Genomic DNA, 22,353 nt, shown 5'->3' on the forward strand with positions numbered 1-22,353 from the left:
TTCGGGGTACCAGTGACGGACTGCGATAGTCTCACATCATCAAAGTGGACTGCGAGTCTGGGACATTCTTTGAAATCCTGCGAAAGTGCATGTCCATATTTAGTTCAGGGTCTGCAGTCCTTTAAAGGCAATGGGGAGGGCTGAGGTTTACACAGACGCCACAGAGTGGTAATACACAGTGAGACTTCCTATTCCACAAATCATATTGATTATTCTCTTGGGACCAGTTGCCAATTATTCAATTGATAAAGTCTGTCAAACGGCAACAGTTAAGAATTATAAACTACATTTGCGAGTCAGATATGTCAGCATTCTTTAGGAGAGTTGCCTATCTAACTAATCTCCCCGAACAAACATATTCCCAACATTCTGTGGAATGTACAATGCAAGACAGAATAACATTATGTTACACAGGAACTATAAATAGCATTAATAGGCCCAAGAGATTGTGGAAAATAAATCAATCATGTGTTGACAACTGCTGGTGTTTTAAACAGTTTCAGAATCAATGTGATGGTGATGTGTTGCTATAATAACGCATGCAGGGCATTCATACATCATCTATGTAAACTCAACTTAACAAAACTCTTAGAAAGTGACTATTTATGGACATCTAGTGGTCAAAACAACCCAAACACAGAATGGCCTCACTTTCCATTGTCATAATATGTGGAAACAGAAAAGACAGCAGACCATGTAACGTTAGGTTCCAAAGTTAAACTTTTATGTTAATAGAAATAAAAATGTTTCACTGAGTTTATATTACAATATCATACCATCCATCTGACAAGACAAAAAGCCATATCCAGAGACAGTCATATCGCAACCAATGCCATTTTCATTAACACACTCATAGAGTTGGTCAGAAGCACAGATATAAACAGAAAAGTAAGTCAAACTATACCAGTGACTTCAAAACAAAATGTCCAGTGTTCTACTTGTGCTTTAGGCTCAATACAACTGTGCATAACAAACAAACAGCGGGGCTGTAAACTAATGACATACATGTTCACCTATTGCAGGGGTTCTCAACCCGTGGTTCGCGACCCCTCGGGGGGTCGCCAAATTATTTTAGGGGGTCCCCAAATTATTTTCCAAAAAAAAAGAAAAAAAAGATTTTTTTTTAAATTTTATTTTCACGATTTTTCAAAAATAGCAGACCTACAAGCTCGTAGCGCGCCACTCGGTGGCGCGCTATGAGCTTGTAGATCTGCTATTTTTCAATAGCTAAATTATAACAATGCTTAAAACACCAAAAGGGGTTCCCGCCCAAAATGGTCTAAGGTTATTGTAGCAGTCAATTTATATTGGGGGTCGGGAGGGGGCGGGGCGGGGGTACCGAGACATTGCCAAAGCATTTCCGGGGGTCCCCGGCCAAAAACGTTGAGAACCCCTGGCCTATTGTATGGGTTTGTACTGAAGGGAGACACAGGCAGTACGTACCAGTGGTGGAAGCACTACCACAATGCAGAAATACTATGTTGCAAGTAAAGGTCCTGCATTCAATGTCTTTGCTTGAGTAAATATACAAAAAAAACAGTATTGGAATCAAAATACACTTACAGTACCAAACATGAAAATATTCATAAAGCAGAATGGCCCATGTCACAATGATATTGGATTGTATTAGTGCATTTAACATTTGAATATTGCAGATTGTAAAGGGACCGATTTCAATTGCGTAATGTGCTGTGAGACAGCTTAACAGATAATATGTCATTTATCAGTTCACATATGTTTTGTATAAATATAAGTCTGCAAAGTTACTAGTAACTTACGTTTACTAGTGCTGTACAAAGGAAATACTCAAGTAAAGTTAAAATACCTACATTACAGTACTTAAGCAAATGAACATAATTCCACCACTGGTAAAGTACCAACTGATAAGTACCAGCAAATTATTAGAGCAAGATTGCTTGGCCCTTGCTGTCGGCTTCTCTGATTAGTGAGGAAGAAAGAGAGACAGAGAGGGAGAGAGAGAGAGACAGAGAGGGAGAGAGACAGAGGGAGAGAGAGACAGAGAGGGAGAGAGAGACAGAGAGGGAGAGAGAGAGAGACAGAGAGGGAGAGAGAGAGGGAGAGAGAGAGACAGAGAGGGAGAGAGAGAGACAGAGAGGGAGAGAGAGACAGAGGGAGAGAGAGACAGAGAGGGAGAGAGAGACAGAGAGGGAGAGAGAGGGAGAGACAGAGAGGGAGAGAGAGAGACAGAGAGGGAGACAGAGAGGGAGAGAGAGGGAGAGGGAGAGAACTCAACTGAAATATCCAATGTTCAACTGAAAACATAGATCATGAATGTAAAGCAGGGGTTCCCAAACCTTTTCATCTCAAGGACCCCCAAATTGACACTAATTAGCCCCGCAGACCCCCATTTGAAAAGATATGCCAGGGACCCCCATAAGAGAATATTTTTACGGCTCTAGCAGTGATTTTTAACCCGTTTAATTTCAAGGACCCCCAGTTTGACATGCATTAGTCTACGGACCCCCATTTAATGGCTTTTTTTTATCTCTGGGACCCCAAATTTATATTGTAAAATCAATACTAATTTAACTCTGAGAGTGTACACTCTCTGAGTTACAGACCCATAAGGGTCCATTTGGTTCCAAATGATCATTTAGCTGGGTCCCCCCTGGAACTCTCTCAAGGACCCCTGACCCCACTTTGGGAACCACTGAGAACACGTCCAATTAAAAAACAAAAACATTGTAGCCAAATAAATATAACCCAGGCATCACTTATATAAAGTAGTAGGCCTACCTGTACATGCCTTACTGTACAGCATATGCTTGAGACAATGTTCTACAATTCAAGCATTTCACAATGGGGACAATATCAGCATAAACTGCATCGACAGAGCACAAGTACTTAATTTTTAGTACTCGCCGATACCGAGTACTGATACATACGAGTACTTTATTTTTGTTGAGTACTAACCACCACTTATTTTACCCATCTATACTCTACAGTTGTCATTTATGCTTGTAGATCGGCTGTTTTTTGGTGATTTGCTGCAGTGTTGGGTCAGACTTGCTCCCGTTGCATTCGTTCAGCCTATAGTGTCAATTGGATGTTTTGGTACTCGGGTCAAAGTATCGGGGCCGGTTCCGAGTACCAAGTACGAGTACTTGAGGGTGGTATCCGCCCGAATACAACTCTAGCAGGGTTGATCACAGACCCGGACCTCAATGTGAAGAAACCGATTACCTCAAATTCAAGTAGAGGTAAATAATTTATGCTAAAATGACATGGCTCTTTTTCTTTTTTGCTTGGCCAGAAGGTGAAACCCATTCACAGTAAGAAGTGATAAATATCATATCATCATAATGTCAAATGTAAAGGAATAAAATATGTCAAAATTAAGCAGTAAAACAATATCTTATGTTACAATAACAACTTGTTACAATATCATGAAAAAATATTCAGCTGTATTAATTTACAAAATATGCAGTGAAATAGTAGTACCGTAATCTCAATTTGTGACGCTCTGTTAAGGCGGGACATAGTATGTTTAAATCAAGCCATGTGTACCTGCAACTACTCCATAGACCTGATGTTTACTGAAAATAAACATTTAACATGAGACTCCACTAATAAAAATAAAATGGCAATATTGCATTATTCTAGAGACAAAGAGACAACCAGGTGCTCCGACGCATAAGTCAATGTTACAATAGTGAAAAGGTGCTCCCGGATCAGTCGGGATAAAACGTCAGATAAAAGAGGAGGAGATCCAACATGTTCCACGGCCTTCATCAGTCGAAACATGGTTGATTTAACCCATTTAGGCCCGACGTCGAAATTAAAATGTCATTAGCGGCACTCGGTGCCGCGCTATGAGCTTGTAGATCTGCTATTTTTCAATAGCTAAAGTATAACATAATGCTTAAAACACCAAAGGGGCTTCTCTTCAGAATGGGTTAAAGTAGTATCTTCTCCCTTTTTAACTCAGAGTGCCCGGATCTTTTCCTTTTTTTAAAAGAAATCCATTGCATTATTCTAGTTGACCGAATATTTGATAACTAACATGCTAATGTGATGGTACATTAGACCGGTGGAGGTAACTAACACAGCTCCAGGTAAGGAAGACAAGATGAGACTGAGCTGCCAGATAAAAAAAAACAACAACAACACATTGTGTTGACTTACAGTGAAGGTTCACAGAAGACTTGACACAGAATCAGACGTACCATGTTACAAAAAGCAAAACATTAACACTCAGAGCACCGTGCTCTGTCTGTGAGCTGAACACCTTCCAGCTTATATTATAGTCAAACAGACCTCACAAACCCCTTATCGCAACACGCCGTTTTTTTCCCTCATTTAATTTAAATCACGCATCACAGAACGAATGCAGACCGATGACCACCTGGAATGTAGACCATCGGAAGTAGTTGAGTTGCTTCAATTCAATGAGGGCAAGGAGGTAAGGTATATTGTTCTATTTAAAAGAGGGACTTGTTAACAAGTGGAGCACCATCCCCCTTCCCTCAGGCTTAGAGAAATAGAGCACCGAAGTCTGACGTCAATATCGGTAGAGGGCGTGAATCCACAGGTTCATGTACTTTTTATTTGCATTGTAATCCCCATAGGGGGATTTTAGACCGCCTCATAAGAACTGTGTTTGAATAATAAACATGTCATCCCGGCCGTTTCACTCATATGGATATGAAGAATCAACTGACTGAGAGAAAACGCTATTGTTACTGCTGCTGAATTAGTTACATTTTCGCTAGAAACAGACTATCATATATGAGTGACTGACGGTCGCAAACGATACAGACACACCTCCCTGACAATAATGCAGAGACAGCTTTTTTATTTTTGGACCACAACGCTTATATGAAACGATTTTAAGATGGACCCCATGTTATTCTCCATAGAGAAATTCCTTCCGTGAACCAGGGGATGAGCGAGTGACGTAAGGACTTCGGCGCTCTATTGAGCACACTGTGCACCAACGCATTCAGTGAGCATGCAGAGATGCTGCACTGGTGGCGCTGGTTGATGACCTCACTTTGGAGATGGTGTGACATTCCCTCTGTGAAACCACCAGAGGGCAGCAGGCGTCAGGTTTCGGTAACCGCCATAAAAGAGGGACATGTCATAAATAAACAAAACACCTTAAAGTGCTTCTCGTTATCTTTCACAAGCAAACCACTGCTAGTCAAGCAGTGTGTGTGTGTGTGTGTGTGTGTGTGTGTGTGTGTGTGTGTGTGTGTGTGTGTGTGTGTGTGTGTGTGTGTGTGTGTGTGTTGTGTGTGTGTGTGTGTGTGTGCGTGCAATAGCCCATCAATGGCCAGGATACTGTGGCGGAGAGTAGGGTGGAGGAGCTGAAAACGGAACAGATAAAGAGTCAGTCCACTCCAATATCGTTCATGTTGTCTCCTGAAAACATATTGACTCGCCAAATACTTCCCTTTGGATTAACAGTTTATCATATGTAAAAATAATAATAATAATAATAATTGCCAACAAATCACATTTGATCGTTTGGCACAAGAACATTAATTCATGCCATTCCCTAAAGATAGCTACTCTTACCCTGGCTGTATCCGGGGTCTGCCATGGGATACGCAGCGTAGGGCCCGGGCTGCATCATGGCATACTGCGGGGGCATGCCAGGGTACTGGGGGGCCATGGGATAGCCCAGGTGGTAGTCGGAGGGTCCCAGTGGTTTTCCATAGGCATCGTACATGGGCTCCACCGGATAGCTGGTCATAGGGATCTGTTGGACTGGAGGGAGGGGCAACAACACACATATTGTTGTAAAGAAAATACATCAGGGCGGGGGACTGGGGGGGGGACCATTGTTGCTGCTAGCGAAACCAAGCAGTGTTTGTGTTTGATGCACACACACACACACACACACACACATGTGTGTGAGAGAGAGAGAGAGGCAATAGTGGTGGAATAAGACAGGGAGGGGAGATAATGGAGCTCTGTGTAAGTGTGTGTGTGTGTGTGTGTGTGTGTGTGTGTGTGTGTGTGTGTGTGTGTGTGTGTGTGTGTGTGTGTGTGTGTGTAAACTTGGGGTTTAGAAGAAAGCCCAACCTTAAAATGGACTCCCATGCTACTGGGTTTGGGGTGTCCTCAGATTGGCCTGACCTCAATGACCTCTGTGTGAGAACTGGAGTATCCCTGTGCTGGGTTCGACCTGACTCTGAATCTGTAGCAGTTTCTGAGGACATTATTACCAACTGTTTGATCTCAGTAAGGGCTACTGTAATTGATACAGAACAGCATATATCACCAGTCAATGCACAGAGGTACCTTGTAATGTTACAGCTGGAGCAACAACAACAACACTGGACTGGTTTAAAACTACAGGAGAAGCTAGCTTGACTTCCCGATGCAGACCACCGTATCTCATACAATATTCAAGAATGATGCAGTTGATGAGGATATAGTCAAAGCCAGATTACAGGTCCTTCCAACCAGACTCAATCTCTCTCTGTGGTACCCTAACACGTTTCCTCTTCATTGTCTGCACCATGACCATACTCCAGTTACTGAAACACTGTCACATATTCTTAATGGCTGCTATGTATATAAGGGAATGTACATTGCTAGGCATGACAGAATTGTTGACCTACGGTATTAGCTAAGGACATAAGTTCATATGTTTCATCATCTGCCAAAATGTATAAGCGTGTTTCAACTGCCATGTTCATGCACAATAATGAAAATTATGCCTTTTCAGATGTCACAGCTAATACACCAGATATTGTTGTTGTTGATGACAGTAGAGAAGTGACCATTTTGGAAGTGACATGTACATTTGACCACAGTCTGGAAGAGGCATTCCTTACCAAGGTGCTTAAAGGGGCATTCCACTCATTTTCAACATTTTACTATGTCATTAATATACCTTAGAGCTGTTGTGTGGAAATATAATAAAAAGTTCCCCCATTCTGTGTTTCCGAATACTGTAATTATGAAAAAAATCATTAACATGGTGAAACACATCTTGATGACATCATCAAGATGTGTTTCACCATGTTAATGATTTTTTTCAGACCTCTAGTTCTAGGAAACACAGAATGGGGGGACTTTTTTATTATTTCCACACAACAGCTCTAAGGTATATTAATGACATAGTAAAATGTTGAAAATGAGTGGAATGCCCCTTTAAGTACCAGCGTCTTAAGGATGCTATTATACAGCTTTGCTACAAATGTAAACTACTTGTGTTCCTATTTGGAAGCCTCTGTAATGTCCATAAATCAGTCGTGAGGGGCCTGCAGATTGCAGGCATGCCCAAGCCGAGAGCTAAGGCATCGGCAAAATTCTGTTCAGTGTCTGCAATAATTGGCAGTCACCATATATGGAGAAGGCGATGCTTTCTGTACCCGTGATCTGTATCCTGAAGCACTTGTAGAGTTTTCCAAGTTTGCGCATCCACTATTGTTTGTGTTCAAGAATTTCTTGTTAAATGTGAATGCAAATTAAGATGTTAAATGTGTGTGTGTGTGTGTGTGTGTGTGTGTGTGTGTGTGTGTGCAACAAAATAGCCCTGCCCAAGATCAAAGTCCTAATATCTCCACTTGGCCCCTTTGACTGAGAGGCAAAGGGGAATCCCATGTTTGAATCATGAGTGTTACACAATCTGCACGTGTTGTGTGTGTGTGTGTGTGTGTGTGTGTGTGTGTGTGCGCGTGTGTGTGTGTATGTGTGTGTCTCACCATCGTAAGGTGTCCTGCCCCTCTGCTGTCTTCTCTGGTAGAGGTAACAGCATGAACACATGAAGCAGCACACCATGGTAGCAATGATGGCTACAAACAGCAGAATGGATGAGGCGATGCCAGCTATGTTGGTGGGGCTGAGAGAGAGAGAGAGAGAGAGAGAGAGAGAGAGAGAGAGAGAGAAACAGTAGAGACAGTGAGAAAAGGTAAAGAAGAGGGCAGCTCAGATTTCAGTCTCAACCACCTAAAATAAAGACACCAGGGTTGAAAGTCGTTAAATATCATGGCCTCCTTTTTTTTTTTTTGTGGCTTTCGCCTTTATTTTTATCAGACAGTAGGCTGACAGGAGATGGGGGAAGACATGCAGTAAAGGCCGTCGGGATCGGGAGTCGAACCACGGCACACTGCCAGACTGGATTACCAGCCAAGGTGCCTGGACCACTGAGCCATGGCCCAGGCCCTCCTATTTTTTTTAAAGGATCCCTGGCTAATGAGACAAATATGCCTTAATAAAATACATAATTTCCCTCTATAATTAAAATCAAATTTTTAAAACACCTTAAATACTTTATTTATTTTAGAAATAAGTCATCTTTCACTCAATAGGAACTAATTCTGTTGATTGAAGTTGATGATGTCATATGCCCATGTGTGCACAGTGGTCCAGCCCTATGGAATATATGGAATGCACATGCTAATAAAAAGTATTTAAAATATTGCTTTGATGCTCATATTATCCTTAGGAACTAGGAAGCATGAAGTTGTTTTTTATTATTAGCATACCGGTATGCATTCCATATATATCCCATAGGGCTAGACCACACATAAGCATATGACATCATCAACCTGCGACGGAAGCAGTCCCTATGGAGTGAAAGATTATCTATTCATAATCATTTAAGGTGTTTTAATTTTTTTAAATTGTAGTTATAGAGGGCAATAGAGCGTCGCAGTCCCGCCCCCTACCAGGGCCCAGGAAATTATTCATTTTCATTCATAGACATTTCAAAAAGTATTTATTTAAAGACCTTTTAAGCCTCGTACAAAGCCAACTCGAGTTGTGAGAAATCATGACAACAAACACAATTTTTCGGGCAGAACAAATAATTAGAAAGAAGAAGAAAACGGCAGGTTACAACACTTTTTGTTGTTTTTCTTCTCGTTTGTTGTCATGATTTGTCACAACTCGAGTTGGCTTTACGCCGCGTAAACGTCTTTAAATAAATACTTTTTGAAAAGCCTATGGAGAAAATGGGTCTCACGTCGTCATGAAAGGGGGCGGGACTGCGACGCTCTATTATAATGTATTAAGGCATATTTGTCTTATTAGCCAGGGATCCTTTTAAATGATATCTCTTAAGAAAATGCTTTGCTCAAGGAGCAGACTTTTATTCAGAAAAGGGTTAATGGGACTAATTCACAAAGCATATGCCTATACTTAGTTTTCATACTAAAATGTTTTTTACCTGAAATGTTTTGTTAAGTACAGCAAAACTCATGCTTTATCAGCCTATGATTTGGTCCCAAAGACGTTCAACTTTGCAAGTTTCTTCTTGTCGTTTACACGAGAGCAATACGAGAGTTCAGCTGATCCATCGCGTGAGGGATTGCTTGCCAATTGAACCAGATCTACAAGCTGTCAAGACATTGTGATGCAAAGCATGGTAGCTTGTAATGGACCACGATGGACACAAGCCCCACTGGACTGGTCTTTGTGCTTTTAGCATAACTTTCTTTTTAAAGGTATATTCAGTGATTTGACTTAATTCAAATATCACTTATTTTTTCTTTTTTTCTGGATAATCCTCCCTACTATAGAGTGTGCTGACCATATAAGGAGTTCCTCCCTGTCCCCAGTGAGCCCCTGGGGTCAAAAAACCCTAGTTTCAGTTTTGGTGGCGGGTGGCAAAGCCTTCATCCAATCAGGATGAGAGGGGCCTTCCTCCAATCATGATCGAGTGGGGGCGGGCCTTGGTGCACATTCTGTTGGCCTGTTGCACTTCCCCCCACTGTAGAGCGTGCATGTGCACATTTTGTTACCGGGGCGGACTGGGTGGTTTTCCAAATCATCCAAATCACTGAATGCTCCTTTAACTGTACCGTTTTCTTTTTGTCAAATAGGTTTTTATTGAGAACAGATTATAAATTGTTACAAACATTATGATATGAAATACTTTTTTCTTTTATAGAAAACTAAAAAAAAGGTTATCAAATTGTAATAACTGTACTGTTTTCAAACGTGTTAAAAAAGTATTCAATCAATCAAAAGTAGAGCTTGTCTTTTTGACGAGCGATACTATTGAACGTACACTATACGAAGTGCTTGCACCGCATGTCGAGTTGTTCACATTGGACATTCCTGTTGCCTTGTATGGTGTTAAACGGGCCACCGGAATAATGAATGCAAACGGTGCACACATGGATGGGGCATTTGATTTATGAACAGGTGGAATTCTTCATCTACATCCGAGTTGCACGCAAATCAAGGCTTTACATCGTGGATCAGATGTTGGCCTATACTTTTTTTCCTCTTTTTAATAGTTTTTATCCCACGATTTTGCAACCCATTTTTTCACCCAGTGTCAATTATCTAATGTAATCCTGGGCGCTACACTTCCTCTGCCAACCTGGGGGGGGGGGGGCAGCGGGCTGACCTCATGCTTCCTTCTATGCATGAGGAGTGATGTTGGCCTATACTTAGCAGCAAAACTACACAAACATAATAGTAGACCTTTGTGAATGAGGCCCAATATGGTACAAACCATCTATTTTTCTTCTGTCCTCTCCATTTCTCTAAATCAGTACAGTACCCATTGACGCGCAGACTCATCAAAACAACAAATTCCACTATACATTGTCACTTACTTTCAGCCCCTCTAGCACAACAAAGGCCCACTACCTCTCGTCACTTCATTTCAGACCCTATATATTGCACATAAATCTTATCTCCCTTGGGGGTTAATAAGTGCCAGGTAGCCTGGTCAATGCTGTTAAAGTGATGGATGGTTCTCAGCGCTGTGGAGGAATACTGCAAAGTTGCAACCTCTGAAGGTAAGGTATACAAGTGTGCTTAGTCCAGCGTTATCACGATGGCTCACAGGGGACTTCAGTTTATCCACCATTAAAAGCAGAGTTAAGCTGATGTGTTGTTGGAAGAACTAATGAGAACATGTTGTGCAGTGCAGGGCCGTGAGCAAGGGTCAATAAATCTTATGGGAATGAGTCCCACTCATGGAAGGCATGGTGGTGACTGTGGACCAACGTCAATTCAATTTACAAACCATTAGTTATAGAAATAGCGTAAATATAGCAGATCGACAAGCTCATAATAAAGCATTTGTGATGCGACACCTTGCGAGTTTGTAGATCAATTTCAATTTTGTTTTGTAGGCCACCCTTGTTCAGCAAAATAGTGGTAATGAGACTAATAATTGTATTCAATTATAAAAAAATATGTATATGTAAGAAGAAAAATCACAACATACACAAACTAGATTATGCCGGTTATTTGTTCTGAATATCGATTATTTTCGGAATTTTGGTTAATTGCCCATGTAGTCCTATTATTATGGACCCATGGCTCCCGACAGTGAACCAGTGTTGTTTTTGGCAGCAACATTTGATTTTAGTTTTAGTCATGGTCTTTTGAATAGTTTTCATATAGTTTTAGTCACCTGGAATGTTTTAGTGTTTAGTCTAGTTTTAGTCGACTAAATATCACAAGATTTTAGTCGACTAAATCTACAGTTGATTTAGTCGACTAAAATGTGCTTTGGCAGGCCTTGATGCCGTCGTGATGACTGATTTTACACTTGCTGAAAATTTTCAGCATGCAACCAATATTGTAAAATGACTTCTCAACATTTTAGCCTAGTTTTTATTTGTTGACGAAATTGTCAGTATATTTAGTCTTAGTCATCATAGATCATAGCTTAGTTTTCATTTAGTTTTCATCAGTGGAAAAAGGTAGTCGACGAACATTTTTCGTCTTAGTTTTTACTCGACGAAAACAACACTGCCATGCAGTCCTATTATTATGGACCCATGTGAACCAACCCCACCTGAACTGGAAGAGCATGCAGCGTTTCTGCTCGCGCTCCGTGATCATCTTGAAGGCGTCCAGACAGCAGTAGCGCCGGTGGCAGTTCCCACAGCAGAACGTGATCAGGGGACAGTCGAAGCCGTTGTGCCATGTGCCGTTCTTATCCACGTACCACAGGCAGTCCTCGTTGGCGCTCGCTGAGACCACGAGGGAACAAACAAACAAAATTATATGGTGAACGAAGTGACATCGTATAACCCATTTAGACCCGAGGACGATTCTACAAAATGTCTTCTAAATCCTGAGAGTTTTCAGAAAAACCCCCCATGTTTCTATATCAGTCGTTCTCAAACATTTTCATGTCAAGGACCCGCCAAAGATTATATGTAATTGGCCGCTGCCGACCCCCATCTCAGAACATGTTGTTCCCATAATGCTTTGGTGCACTGCTCCTCCTTGTGGATAGGGGGAGGGCTGTCTTATACTGAGACGACATGTAGTCCAGGGTGTTCTAAATCTTCTTAACATATATGTTTTGCAAACATATGTTAATGACATGCTTCTTCTATGACGAATAGCAAAGATCTACAAGCTCGCATCATGTAGCATCGCCGTGACGTGAACTTGTAGATCTTCTACAAAGTACCTTTGACATCTAAAGTATAGGAGTTGGAATGATATCCCATGGAGTGAATGACAGCAAGTCATTATTTTTGCTCAACATTTTTGGACTACCTCCAAATAGATACGGCCTGGCGCATTAGGCCTGTGATCTTTGGCATAGGGGGGCCCGGGCCTCAGGTTGGGAAACACTGGTTTAAAGCAGTGGTCCCCAAACTTTTTCATGTCAAGGACCCCCCAATTGACACCAATTAGCCCGCGGACGCCCATTTGAAGAGATATACCAGCGACCCCCATACGACAAGATACAGCCCTAGCAGTGATTTTGAACCATTTTAAATTTCAAGGATCCTCAATTTGACATACATTAGTCTACGGAACACCAATTAATTGCATTTCTATCTCTTTGTTATGACTAGCTTTCTAATACAATCAGAATGCATTATACAAAAACTTAAGTCATGGCACTAGTATCATTTTATGTTATGACCGTATTACGTCACAATGCGTGCAATTTGTGACACACCTTTCCCTCCTCTAGTCTACACACCACATCTCTTTGCCGAAAATCAACGATCTACACTAAGCTGCATAATGCGTCATGACGTGTTGTGTTTGTGAGCTGGTGGAGCTGCTATTTTTGAGAATGTTGAATGTTCACCCCCAGGATAGGGACAGTATAGGTTAGGTTCATGTTTTAAAACGGTTCGATTCTCAATGTGTGGGTAGTACAAAAATAAATCACATACTCTTCTCTTTTACAGCTCCAACCTTGTGATTTGATTGATTGATTGATGAATTCAATGTATTAAAAGATTGGAGAATTACAGTACATTTCAAGCACAACTCAATACAAAAACTGTGGACGACAGTCGGACACCATTAAGTATTACACTTGTTTACAATAGGGCCCACCATCTTCAATTCATCATCAACAATTAGAGACGTACAAATATACTCTTCTATATAGTGTGACCGTGTGACCCCACCCTGTCACTGTCTGTTTGCTTTTACATGCCTTTCAGTAGCGCGCACTGTTTAGGTAGGGTATGGACAAACAAAACTACAAGCAAACAGATCACAAACAGCTCTCACCACAGTTTCACCACAATTTCTCAAACAGTTACTAAGTCACTTTAAATAGGGGACAGCACAGCACTAATGGGCCAAGTTGGGCCAAACCAACTCCTGTCTAGAGGTAGGGAGGATTGCTTGTCGCCGAGGGACATTGGCATCTAAAATGGCGTTGGAAGAGGACTTGGGAGAACTAAGGACTTTGAGAAATAGAAGACTCAAGAGCTACAAGCTCATTGAAATATGAATGTGTATAACTGCCTTTTGACCTAGACTATAACATGTTGTGGATCATGTTAACCCCTTTTAATTTGGTCCTGTGTTGTGGGAGGAGCCAGGGGGGTATAGCTCTGGGAGATGGCAGTGTCAGTCAGGAGTGATCTGGGATTGGGTCGCGGATGCCTGGATCAGATAGCAGGAATGGAGGAGGGGGAAATGCAGTTGTCAGAGGAGGATTCTGATCATGACAGTCAAACGTGCAGTGATGGAAATAAGGATGGATTTAAACAAGAAAAGAAAAGAAAGAAAGGAATGGGATCAAACAATTCAGAAAGTGCTGAAGAGAGATTCATTATTGGTATGAGAGCGGAGGCGCAGGTCGACGGCATTTTTAATTACCAATATGCGCTGGGAAAGTTTGTTGAGAAGAAAGTTGGGGAAATTAAATCCTTGAGGGTTACTAGGAGTGGTCTGGTGATTTTTGAGTGCAGTGCAAAGCAGGTGAACAGGGCTCTGAACATTAATAAATACGGGGAGCATTACGTGAGTACCTTTCGCCTTGAAGGTAAACGGAGCAAGGGAATTATAAGTGGAGTTCCACTGTCATTGAAGCCACAAGCGTTTGTGAGCCTTGTTGAAGGTGTGTGTGAGGCAAAAAGATTGTCCAGATTCCGAGATGGGAAACGAGAGGAAAGTGGGTCAGTTTGTTTGACGTTTGCAGGAGAGCATTTACCCCAGAGAGTGTGAAAGAGCACCGCTCAGGTGCTATTGTTGCCAAAAATATGGCCATGTGGCAGCAGTGTGCAGGGAGAACAGAAAGTGTGGGAGGTGTGGGGAGGAAAATTGCAAAGAAGAGGAATGTAAAGAAAGCCAATAAGAACTAAAGTGTGTGCACTGTGGTGGGGGACATTACACTGGATCAGCTGTGTGTCCTAAAAGAGAGAAGGAGATTATGGTGAGCAGGGTTAGGGCAGAAGGGAAAGGACTGTCCTACACTGATGCTGTAAAGAGAGTGGAGAGGAGCAAGGCCAATGATGGAAAAGCACCAGTGGAAGTACAGCAGGCAAATGAGGGGGGAAGCAATGTAGGCTTAAGTGATAACAACATCTGTATGGACAAGAAACGGTTCTTGGCATTCATTGCGATGATCATAAACTGCGCGGATTAAGATGGTGCTGGAAGCGGCGAGGAGGTTCCTAGGTGTACTGGATGTCACTGCAGAAGACGTGGATATTGTACTGAGAGAAGAATTCACACCATCTCAGGCCACAGGGTCTGGGATGTAGTGCACAGAATGGACAATGGAGAGGGGGATCACTTTGGAGTGGGCACTATTAAGTTTGCACAGGACGGTGATAAGTTATAGTATAGAAATAAGTTTTAGTTTGTCTGATCCACACACGGATCAGAAGGGGGCGGTAATGCAACTATTTGGATGCCAACCGCCATAAAACCCCACGAAGAAGAAGAAGTGTCAGTCAGTCTGTCTGGCCTGCTGTCTGGAGCTGAGGAGAACTGTCTCTCTGAGGAGGTGATGTTTTGTTTATTATTTGTTACCATGGTTGAAAGGATCTAGATCTGTTGATTTATTATGAGGTCTATATATATATTATAATATATATATATTATGTAGTATGTTATATATATATATATATATATATATATATATATATATAATGTTTTGCTTTACATTAGAAAGGCCTGATTTATAAATACTTATATTATATAATAATGGTTTATTTAAAATGATTTTGATTTGCATTGTATATAACTAGAATTTCGCCGCCCTTTGGGCGGCGAATCCTAGTTCCGTTGGCAGCGCAATGGGAAGAAGGAAATAGCGGGATTTGACAGACTCCACTCCAGTATTGTGCCCTTGACATGTAGTAACGGATGGGTATTATTATGATTTGTTGTATTTTCACATCAAAGGAAATTAATGTAAATGAAAATAAGCAGACATGAAACTGCTGTTTACTGTTTTTGTTTGCTTACAATAAATTACTGTTTTTGGAAACCAAAAGCTGTTGAGAATGGAGCAGAACATACTGTAGTATATTTTTTGGGGGACCTTGACTGCATTATAGTAGGGCTACAATATTTTGGATTGCGGATTGCAGTGACGCCACATTGTTTGTTCGGGAACAATATTTGTAGTTACAATGAGGGCTACATGAGCCGAAGGGAGAGAAACACTTCGCCTCTCTCCAGTCCGTGCATATGGTGCTGGTACGGATCGCATCGCTGACTGACATAAACACAGTTACAATTCAGAGGCACTTCAATGAGAAAACGCAACTAATAACGCTTGTGTGTGTTAATGTGCCCGGTGCTGACGTTAGTATATAATGTTTAGATTGTTTTCCTGGCTGAATAACAACGGATCGCATCGCTGACTGACATAAACACTCCAATTCAGAGGCACCCCGCACGCACACACACACAGAATCCATGCGACTCGGTGCGTCGCAGTTGTCATGTTTCCATGAATAAAACGGGTCGCGCAATTGTCGTGTTTACATGAATGAAACTGGTGGTGCAATTGTCGTGTTTGCATGAATTAAACGGTGTATTTATGTAATGGCGCCGCTGTCCATGCAAGTCCGAATCAGTGTGTGTGTGTGTCTGTGTGGGACTGTGTGTGTTGTGGAAGACGGGGAACAATGTTGCCAGGGTCGTGAATTGTAAGCGAGTTGTAGTGTGTGTAAGTAGCGTGGTGAATGGCTTTGTTTCTGGGTCTGTTTGCTTTTTTCTGGGCCTGTTTTCATAGACCTGGCAACAGTGGCCCGTGTGTGTGTGTGTGTGTAGTGTTGTGTTCGTGTTGTTCTTCTAATGTGTGTGTGTGTAGCGTGTAACTTCCGGTGTTGCAGAAACATAAAAGCTCTCGTGGGTCACGTGGTTGGCTTTGAGCGAATGGGAGAGGGGATGTAGTGTTGCCAGGTCCGCGTATTGTAAGCGAGTGGTAGTGTGTGTAAGTAGCGTGTTGAATGGCATTGTTTCTGTGCTTGTTTTCATAGACGTGGCAACAAATTAGGCGGGGGTGTCGGTGCTTGTGGCGTGTTTGTGTTTATTATTGATATTGATATTGTTTGTGAGTCTGGACGGGAGCCGGCTGTAGTGGCAGTGTGATGACAATTTTTACGCGTGTGGTGTTGAGTGTGGGCGTGCTGCGCGACATGAGGAGATAGCCGTGGATCGACGCGGAGGGTAAGTCTGTGACGTGTTAGTGTGTTTAGTGGGTTATTGCAGTGTGTGTTGCAGTGTGTCAGACACTCTTGGAGTGACGTAGTAGCTGGTGCCTTTTTTTCCTGGGTTGGGAACAGCGTTTTGGGCACACCTTTTCAATTGTATAATAGATATAAAGTACTTGATTTTGAATATACCTTTATTTTCTATTTTCAGACATTTGGTCTCCTCTGTATTTTTGCCACTTCTTATGCACTTTGGAAAATAAAACTACTGTTAAAACTCTGCCCAACTGCGTTGCCTCGCCATTCCTGGTGTATATATTACCCCGCCTGAGACAGGGGTGTGACATTTGGTGGCAGCGGTGGGATGTGGTTTCTTGCATGCTTTATGAGCATTCCGTTGATTGAAAGGACTGCATTCCAATCTGAATGAGAACGTTCTGCATGGCAAAGTCAGTAGTCAGGCAGCCCACTTTGACATCAGCTGGAGCTGTCCCAACACCCGACTCACTCTTCACTTGCTTGATGTTACTGGGAGTGATCCATCCACCTCCTGTATCATCATCGTCATCATCATCCTCCTCCTCCTCACTCACTTCATCTGAGAATTCCTCAGACAACGTCTCGATCTCTGTTCCACTGTTGTCCAATACGTAAATACCGTCCACATTCAGCAAGTCCAACAGATCAGCCTCAATGGAGGGCAGTGGGTTCCTCCAGAACTGGAAGCTGTTAAACTCTGGAATCTCAGAGGAAGTGGTCTGTGTCTGCTGTGCCGGGGTCTGTCGTCCACTCGATTCCCCATCTCCTGACTTCTTGGAGGGGAAGTGGAATCCTGCAATATTTACTGGAGCCTCAGGATGTCGCAGTGTGCTCTGAACCTGAACCTTGACGTCCGGCTCTTTTTTCAGATGGTCTGCACCAACGTGCTCCAGCTCCAGGTCAGGGCCACCACCTTGATGTCCGTGGCCGAGAGACTGGGGTAGTCGCCTATCTTCTTGGAGAATTCAGTCACCAATCTGATGTATTCAGGGTTAGGCTCTTTGAGGTGGAGCTGGTATGGGAGGACTGCCAGACTCCTCTTGGTGGCTTTGTCTCAAATCTCATCAACCACATCTTTCAGCGTGTAGATATTCTGTCCGATGTCCTGCAGAGGTGCTTTCTTCAGAAACGCAGCAGCGTCAGCGACAACATGCTCCACCAGGGCCGCCATGTTGCATTCAGGAGGAGAGGAGGATGAGGAGCAGCCACTACTCTATTTGAGCCGTAAACTGCAGCCCAGAGAAACAAGGTATTCAGCCATTGAAAAGGAATGCCTTGCCATCAAGTGGGCATTGGACAGCCTTCGGTATTATCTTCTTGGAAGGACCTTTGATCTGGAAACTGACCATCGGGCATTGAGTTGGATCAATTCCATGAAGGATAAAAACTCCCGTGTCACAAGATGGTATTTGGCGCTACAGTCATATTGCTTCAATATCACACACAGAGCTGGAAAATCGAATCTGCTAGCTGACTACCTGTCTCGTCTTCCTGAACTTACAGTTGCTGGAGAGGAGGGAGGTAATGTGACAGTGTGACCCCACCCTGTCACTGTCTGTTTGCTTTTACATGCCTTTCAGTAGCGCGCACTGTTTAGGTAGGGTATGGACAAACAAAACTACAAGCAAACAGATCACAAACAGTTCTCACCACAGTTTCACCACAATTTCTCAAACAGTTACTAAGGTGTCCTGTCACTTTAAATAGGGGACAGCACAGCACTAATGGGCCAAGTTGGGCCAAACCAACTCCTGTCTAGAGGTAGGGAGGATTGCTTGTCGCCGAGGGACATTGGCATCTAAAATGACGTTGGAAGAGGACTTGGGAGAACTAAGGACTTTGAGAAATAGAAGAGCTACAAGCTCATTGAAATATGAATGTGTATATAACTGCCTTTTGACCTAGACTATAACATGTTGTGGATCATGTTAACCCCTTTTAATTTGGTCCTGTGTTGTGGGAGGAGCCAGGGGGGTATATAGCTCTGGGAGATGGCAGTGTCAGTCAGGCCTGCTGTCTGATGCTGCCTGGAGCTGAGGAGAACTGGCTCTCTGAGGAGGTGACGTTTTGTTTATTTGTTACCATGGTTGAAAGGATCTAGATCTGTTGATTTATTATGATGTCTATATAAATATATTATAATATATATATATATATATATATATATATATATATATATATATATATATTATGTAGTATGATATATAGATATGTTTTGCTTTACATTAGAAAGGCCTGATTTATAAATACTTATAATGGTTTAAAGTACTTGATTTTGGTCTCCTCTGTATTTTTGCCACTTCTTATGCAGTTTGGAAAATAAAACTCTGCCCAACTGCGTTGTCTCGCCATTCCTGGTGTATATATTACCCCGCCTGAGACAGGGGTGTGACAATAGCCAAAAACAGGAAATCATCATAGGAGGTAAAAAGGGAAATGCGATAAAGTGAAGTTGCAATTAAGTGTTGAATTGAGTGGTGGCTGAAAGCCAGTTAGGCATCAGGTGGTGCACTCACTGGAAGGTTCCCGTCCAGAATGGGTTAAAGGGACGTTGCCATCTATGTAAAGTGCTTTGGATAAAAGCGTAATATAAACGCACCATTTACTGTAAACTGCAGTTTACAGTAACTTGAATGCACCTGTATATCACCCTTTTCTTTACGTTCCGGAATACTGAATAGAGGCATGCTTGCTGAAACATCTTAACCCATTCTGGGCGGGAACCCCTGTTGGTGTTTAAACATTATGTTATGCTTTATCTATTGAAAAATAGCAGATCTACAAGCTCATAGCGCGGCACTCACAAATTTTATGTATCGCGTGTTTTCAAATGTTTGTTGCTTATTCAGCTTATCATCATGACATGATGTTGGCCATGAAGTGTCTCTTCTTATAAAGTGGTCTTAATTTCATGTTCAATATAGTCGGCCACATGTTTATGCAGCATGGCCTGCCTACAAGAGGGCGATTTTTGAGTTAACAAAATAACTTCACATAATTGCTTTCCTGATGAATTCACACACACACACACACACACACACACACACACACACACACACACACACACACACACACACACACACACACACACACACACACACACACACACACACACACACACACACACACACACACGGGCCTAAAATAAACTCCTTGCGCTAAAGGGTAGGGTGGTATTAGGTAAACAGCGCAATATATAGCAAGAAGGCACGACGTCATCACGGTTGTTCAGATGTGTTGTTTGTTGTTTTGCAGCTTTGCGTCGTTGACGCTGTGCACGGATGGGCATCATGGCTCTGATGGAATTATGATGCCAGTCATATTTGACCCACAGGGTGTATATGGTACTCGGCCCGGCCTGGATGTACAGTGTGGACGCATACAGTGGTGCCATATTTTGTGATATAAAAAAGCAACCAGGTCTATTTTTTTATAGGCCAGCCGCCACATCAAAGCTGATCTGTGTCGCGGCTCTTTGGAAACAGCCGATATACACAACACAAGGCAAGCTCACGACGCGTCGCAGCATCATTCATTCTCAAAAAGTCTCGAAATAAAAAATGTGGAACATTTTTGGGATATTTCTGATAGTTTTGTGCTCCCTCTCTGGCACAAAAAAAACATGCACATAATCTGAGAACAAACACTGGTGGTTTTAAAATGATAATTAAAAGAAATTGGAAGCAAGACTAGTAAATAAGCATATAGTAGCCTACAATTTAGAGGCAACAACAAGACCAACAAACATACAGCAACCCGTCCCGTACCATAGCAACTTCACAGGAAAACAACAAGCTCGGGGTAGCTTAAGTTACCATGAGCTGACATGGCACCAACTAACACTGGACTCATACATTAGGGCTACAGATACACGCATTTTCCTTCTATTCTTACCCTGATCAGTGCAGAGGACGACCATCAGCACGGCCAGGCCCACCGCAGCGACCAGGGACATGTTGCCCGTTAGAAACATCCTCCTCCTCCCTCCACGATGCGGTGCAATCCACTAGGTTCTGGATAAATCACACACTTAGCAGCACAGGGTCCCTGATGATGATGACGATAATGTGTGGTATGTATTATTCCAATCCCAGCTGTAGAATACTGCAGCGCTGCTGGGACGCGGACGGGTTTGGTTCGTGTTGAGGAGTAGCATCATAATGTGGAGCTAGTGGCTTCAGTTCACTGAGTGCGCTCACTGGAGCCTTTTGATCCCATAGGCCGGGAGGCCAGGGGGAGGCTTGCACTGTGATGATTGGCTCTTTGGTTGTCTAGCAACAGTAGTGGAAAATGTACTCGGAGTCACTCAGTACTGACAATACTGCAATAATGCAGGCTAAAAGGCAAAGTCAGGAATTTACTTGAGTAAAAGTACAATCGTATTGGCATCAAAATGTACTTTTGTAAAAATGTGTAAGACTCTCAAGAAGGGTTCCCAAAGTGGGGTCCGGGGGTCCAGGGGGTACCCAGCTAAATGATAGTTTGGAACCAAATGGACCATTATTGGTCTGTAACTCAGACTCTCAGAGTTAAATTAACATTGATTTTGCAATATAAATTGGGGGTCCCAGAGATAGAAATGCCATTAAATGGGGGGTCCATAGACTAATGCATGTCAAACTAGAGGTCCTTGAAATTAAAATGGTTGAAAATCAATTGCAAGACAAACTTGTAGCATGTTGATAAGAAACCTAAAAATTGACACTCAGGAGATGTTGAGCAAGGAAAACGGAAGTATCAGAAGAGAGGTCAAGAGGCCCCTCTGCATCATGAGTTCCATATTTTCTATTATGTTGTATGTGTGTACTATGCTCTGTCCTGTAGGTTACCTCTCTGACTAAAATGACCATCGCATAACCCCGAGGAAAAGCAGAAGTACCGAGGGGAACATACAGAAAATCGTCATCTGGAATCCACCGTTTTGGCTTTATGTTAACTGTATAAAATGGGCAGGGGAAAGCATTTGACCAGTGCACAGACTTCACAAACTGTCACTTGGTGATTGTACTTAATCTGCAAGGGATAGAATTCTGACACCCATGAGATCTCATGTAATTAATTTCATATTCATTCTATTATTGTCTCCACCAGGCCGAAGGCATGGGGAGAGAGTATGTTTTGCACTCCGTCCGTGTGTGTGTGTGTGTGTGTCCGTCCTTCCGTCCGTCTGTGTACAGCTAATCTCTGGCACCGTTAAACCCGGTCGATGCCAAACTTTGCACACACACTCCCTGGAGGCCAACGATGAACCTCTGCCCCGCATTTTCCAGAACGGCCTGTTATAGCGCCACCATGAGGCAGCTTTTCACATTTTTTACCTAAAACTGCACCGATCTGCGTGAAACGTTGCATGCACACTCCCTAGAGGCCAAGGACAAACCTTTGACCTGCATTTTCCGCATCTGCCTTTTATAGCGCCACCAGGAGGCCGACTTTTGTAAAACACATTTTTTGATATTACTCCTCCAGATTCTGTCCACAAATC

The 22,353-nt window shown here is 42.6% G+C and overlaps 1 protein-coding gene and 1 pseudogene across 2 annotated transcripts; both read right to left on the reverse strand.

The window, feature by feature from the left end:
* Window positions 1-5,259: 5,259 nt before the first annotated feature.
* Window positions 5,260-21,012, reverse strand: shisa4 (shisa family member 4). The gene is made up of 5 exons (XM_079510146.1): window positions 20,763-21,012; window positions 11,744-11,921; window positions 7,683-7,819; window positions 5,542-5,733; window positions 5,260-5,330 (listed from the first exon to the last, which is right to left on the reverse strand). The coding sequence occupies exons 1-5, from the start codon at window positions 20,839-20,841 to the stop codon at window positions 5,290-5,292; spliced, it is 627 nt and encodes a 208-aa protein (XP_079366272.1). The 5' UTR covers window positions 20,842-21,012; the 3' UTR covers window positions 5,260-5,289.
* LOC306929563 (RNA-binding protein NOB1-like) lies at window positions 17,205-18,039 on the reverse strand (annotated as a pseudogene). The gene has a single exon. The product of its transcript is annotated as an RNA-binding protein NOB1-like (transcript).
* Window positions 21,013-22,353: the final 1,341 nt, after the last annotated feature.

This window comes from Electrona antarctica, assembly GCF_951216825.1.
Source record: "Electrona antarctica genome assembly, chromosome: 9".
Classification (NCBI taxonomy): domain Eukaryota; kingdom Metazoa; phylum Chordata; class Actinopteri; order Myctophiformes; family Myctophidae; genus Electrona; species Electrona antarctica.

Excerpts from the sequence above, each read along its gene's own strand:
- shisa4 (XM_079510146.1), bottom strand. The coding sequence starts at position 20,841 with ATGTTTCTAACGGGCAACATGTCCCTGGTCGCTGCGGTGGGCCTGGCC. Across the intron at positions 11,922-20,762 it reads CGTCCTCTGCACTGATCAGG|CGAGCGCCAACGAGGACTGC; the intron begins GTAAGAATAGAA and ends TCGTGGTCTCAG. Across the intron at positions 5,331-5,541 it reads AGACCCCGGATACAGCCAGG|CTCCTCCACCCTACTCTCCG; the intron begins GTAAGAGTAGCT and ends TTCCGTTTTCAG.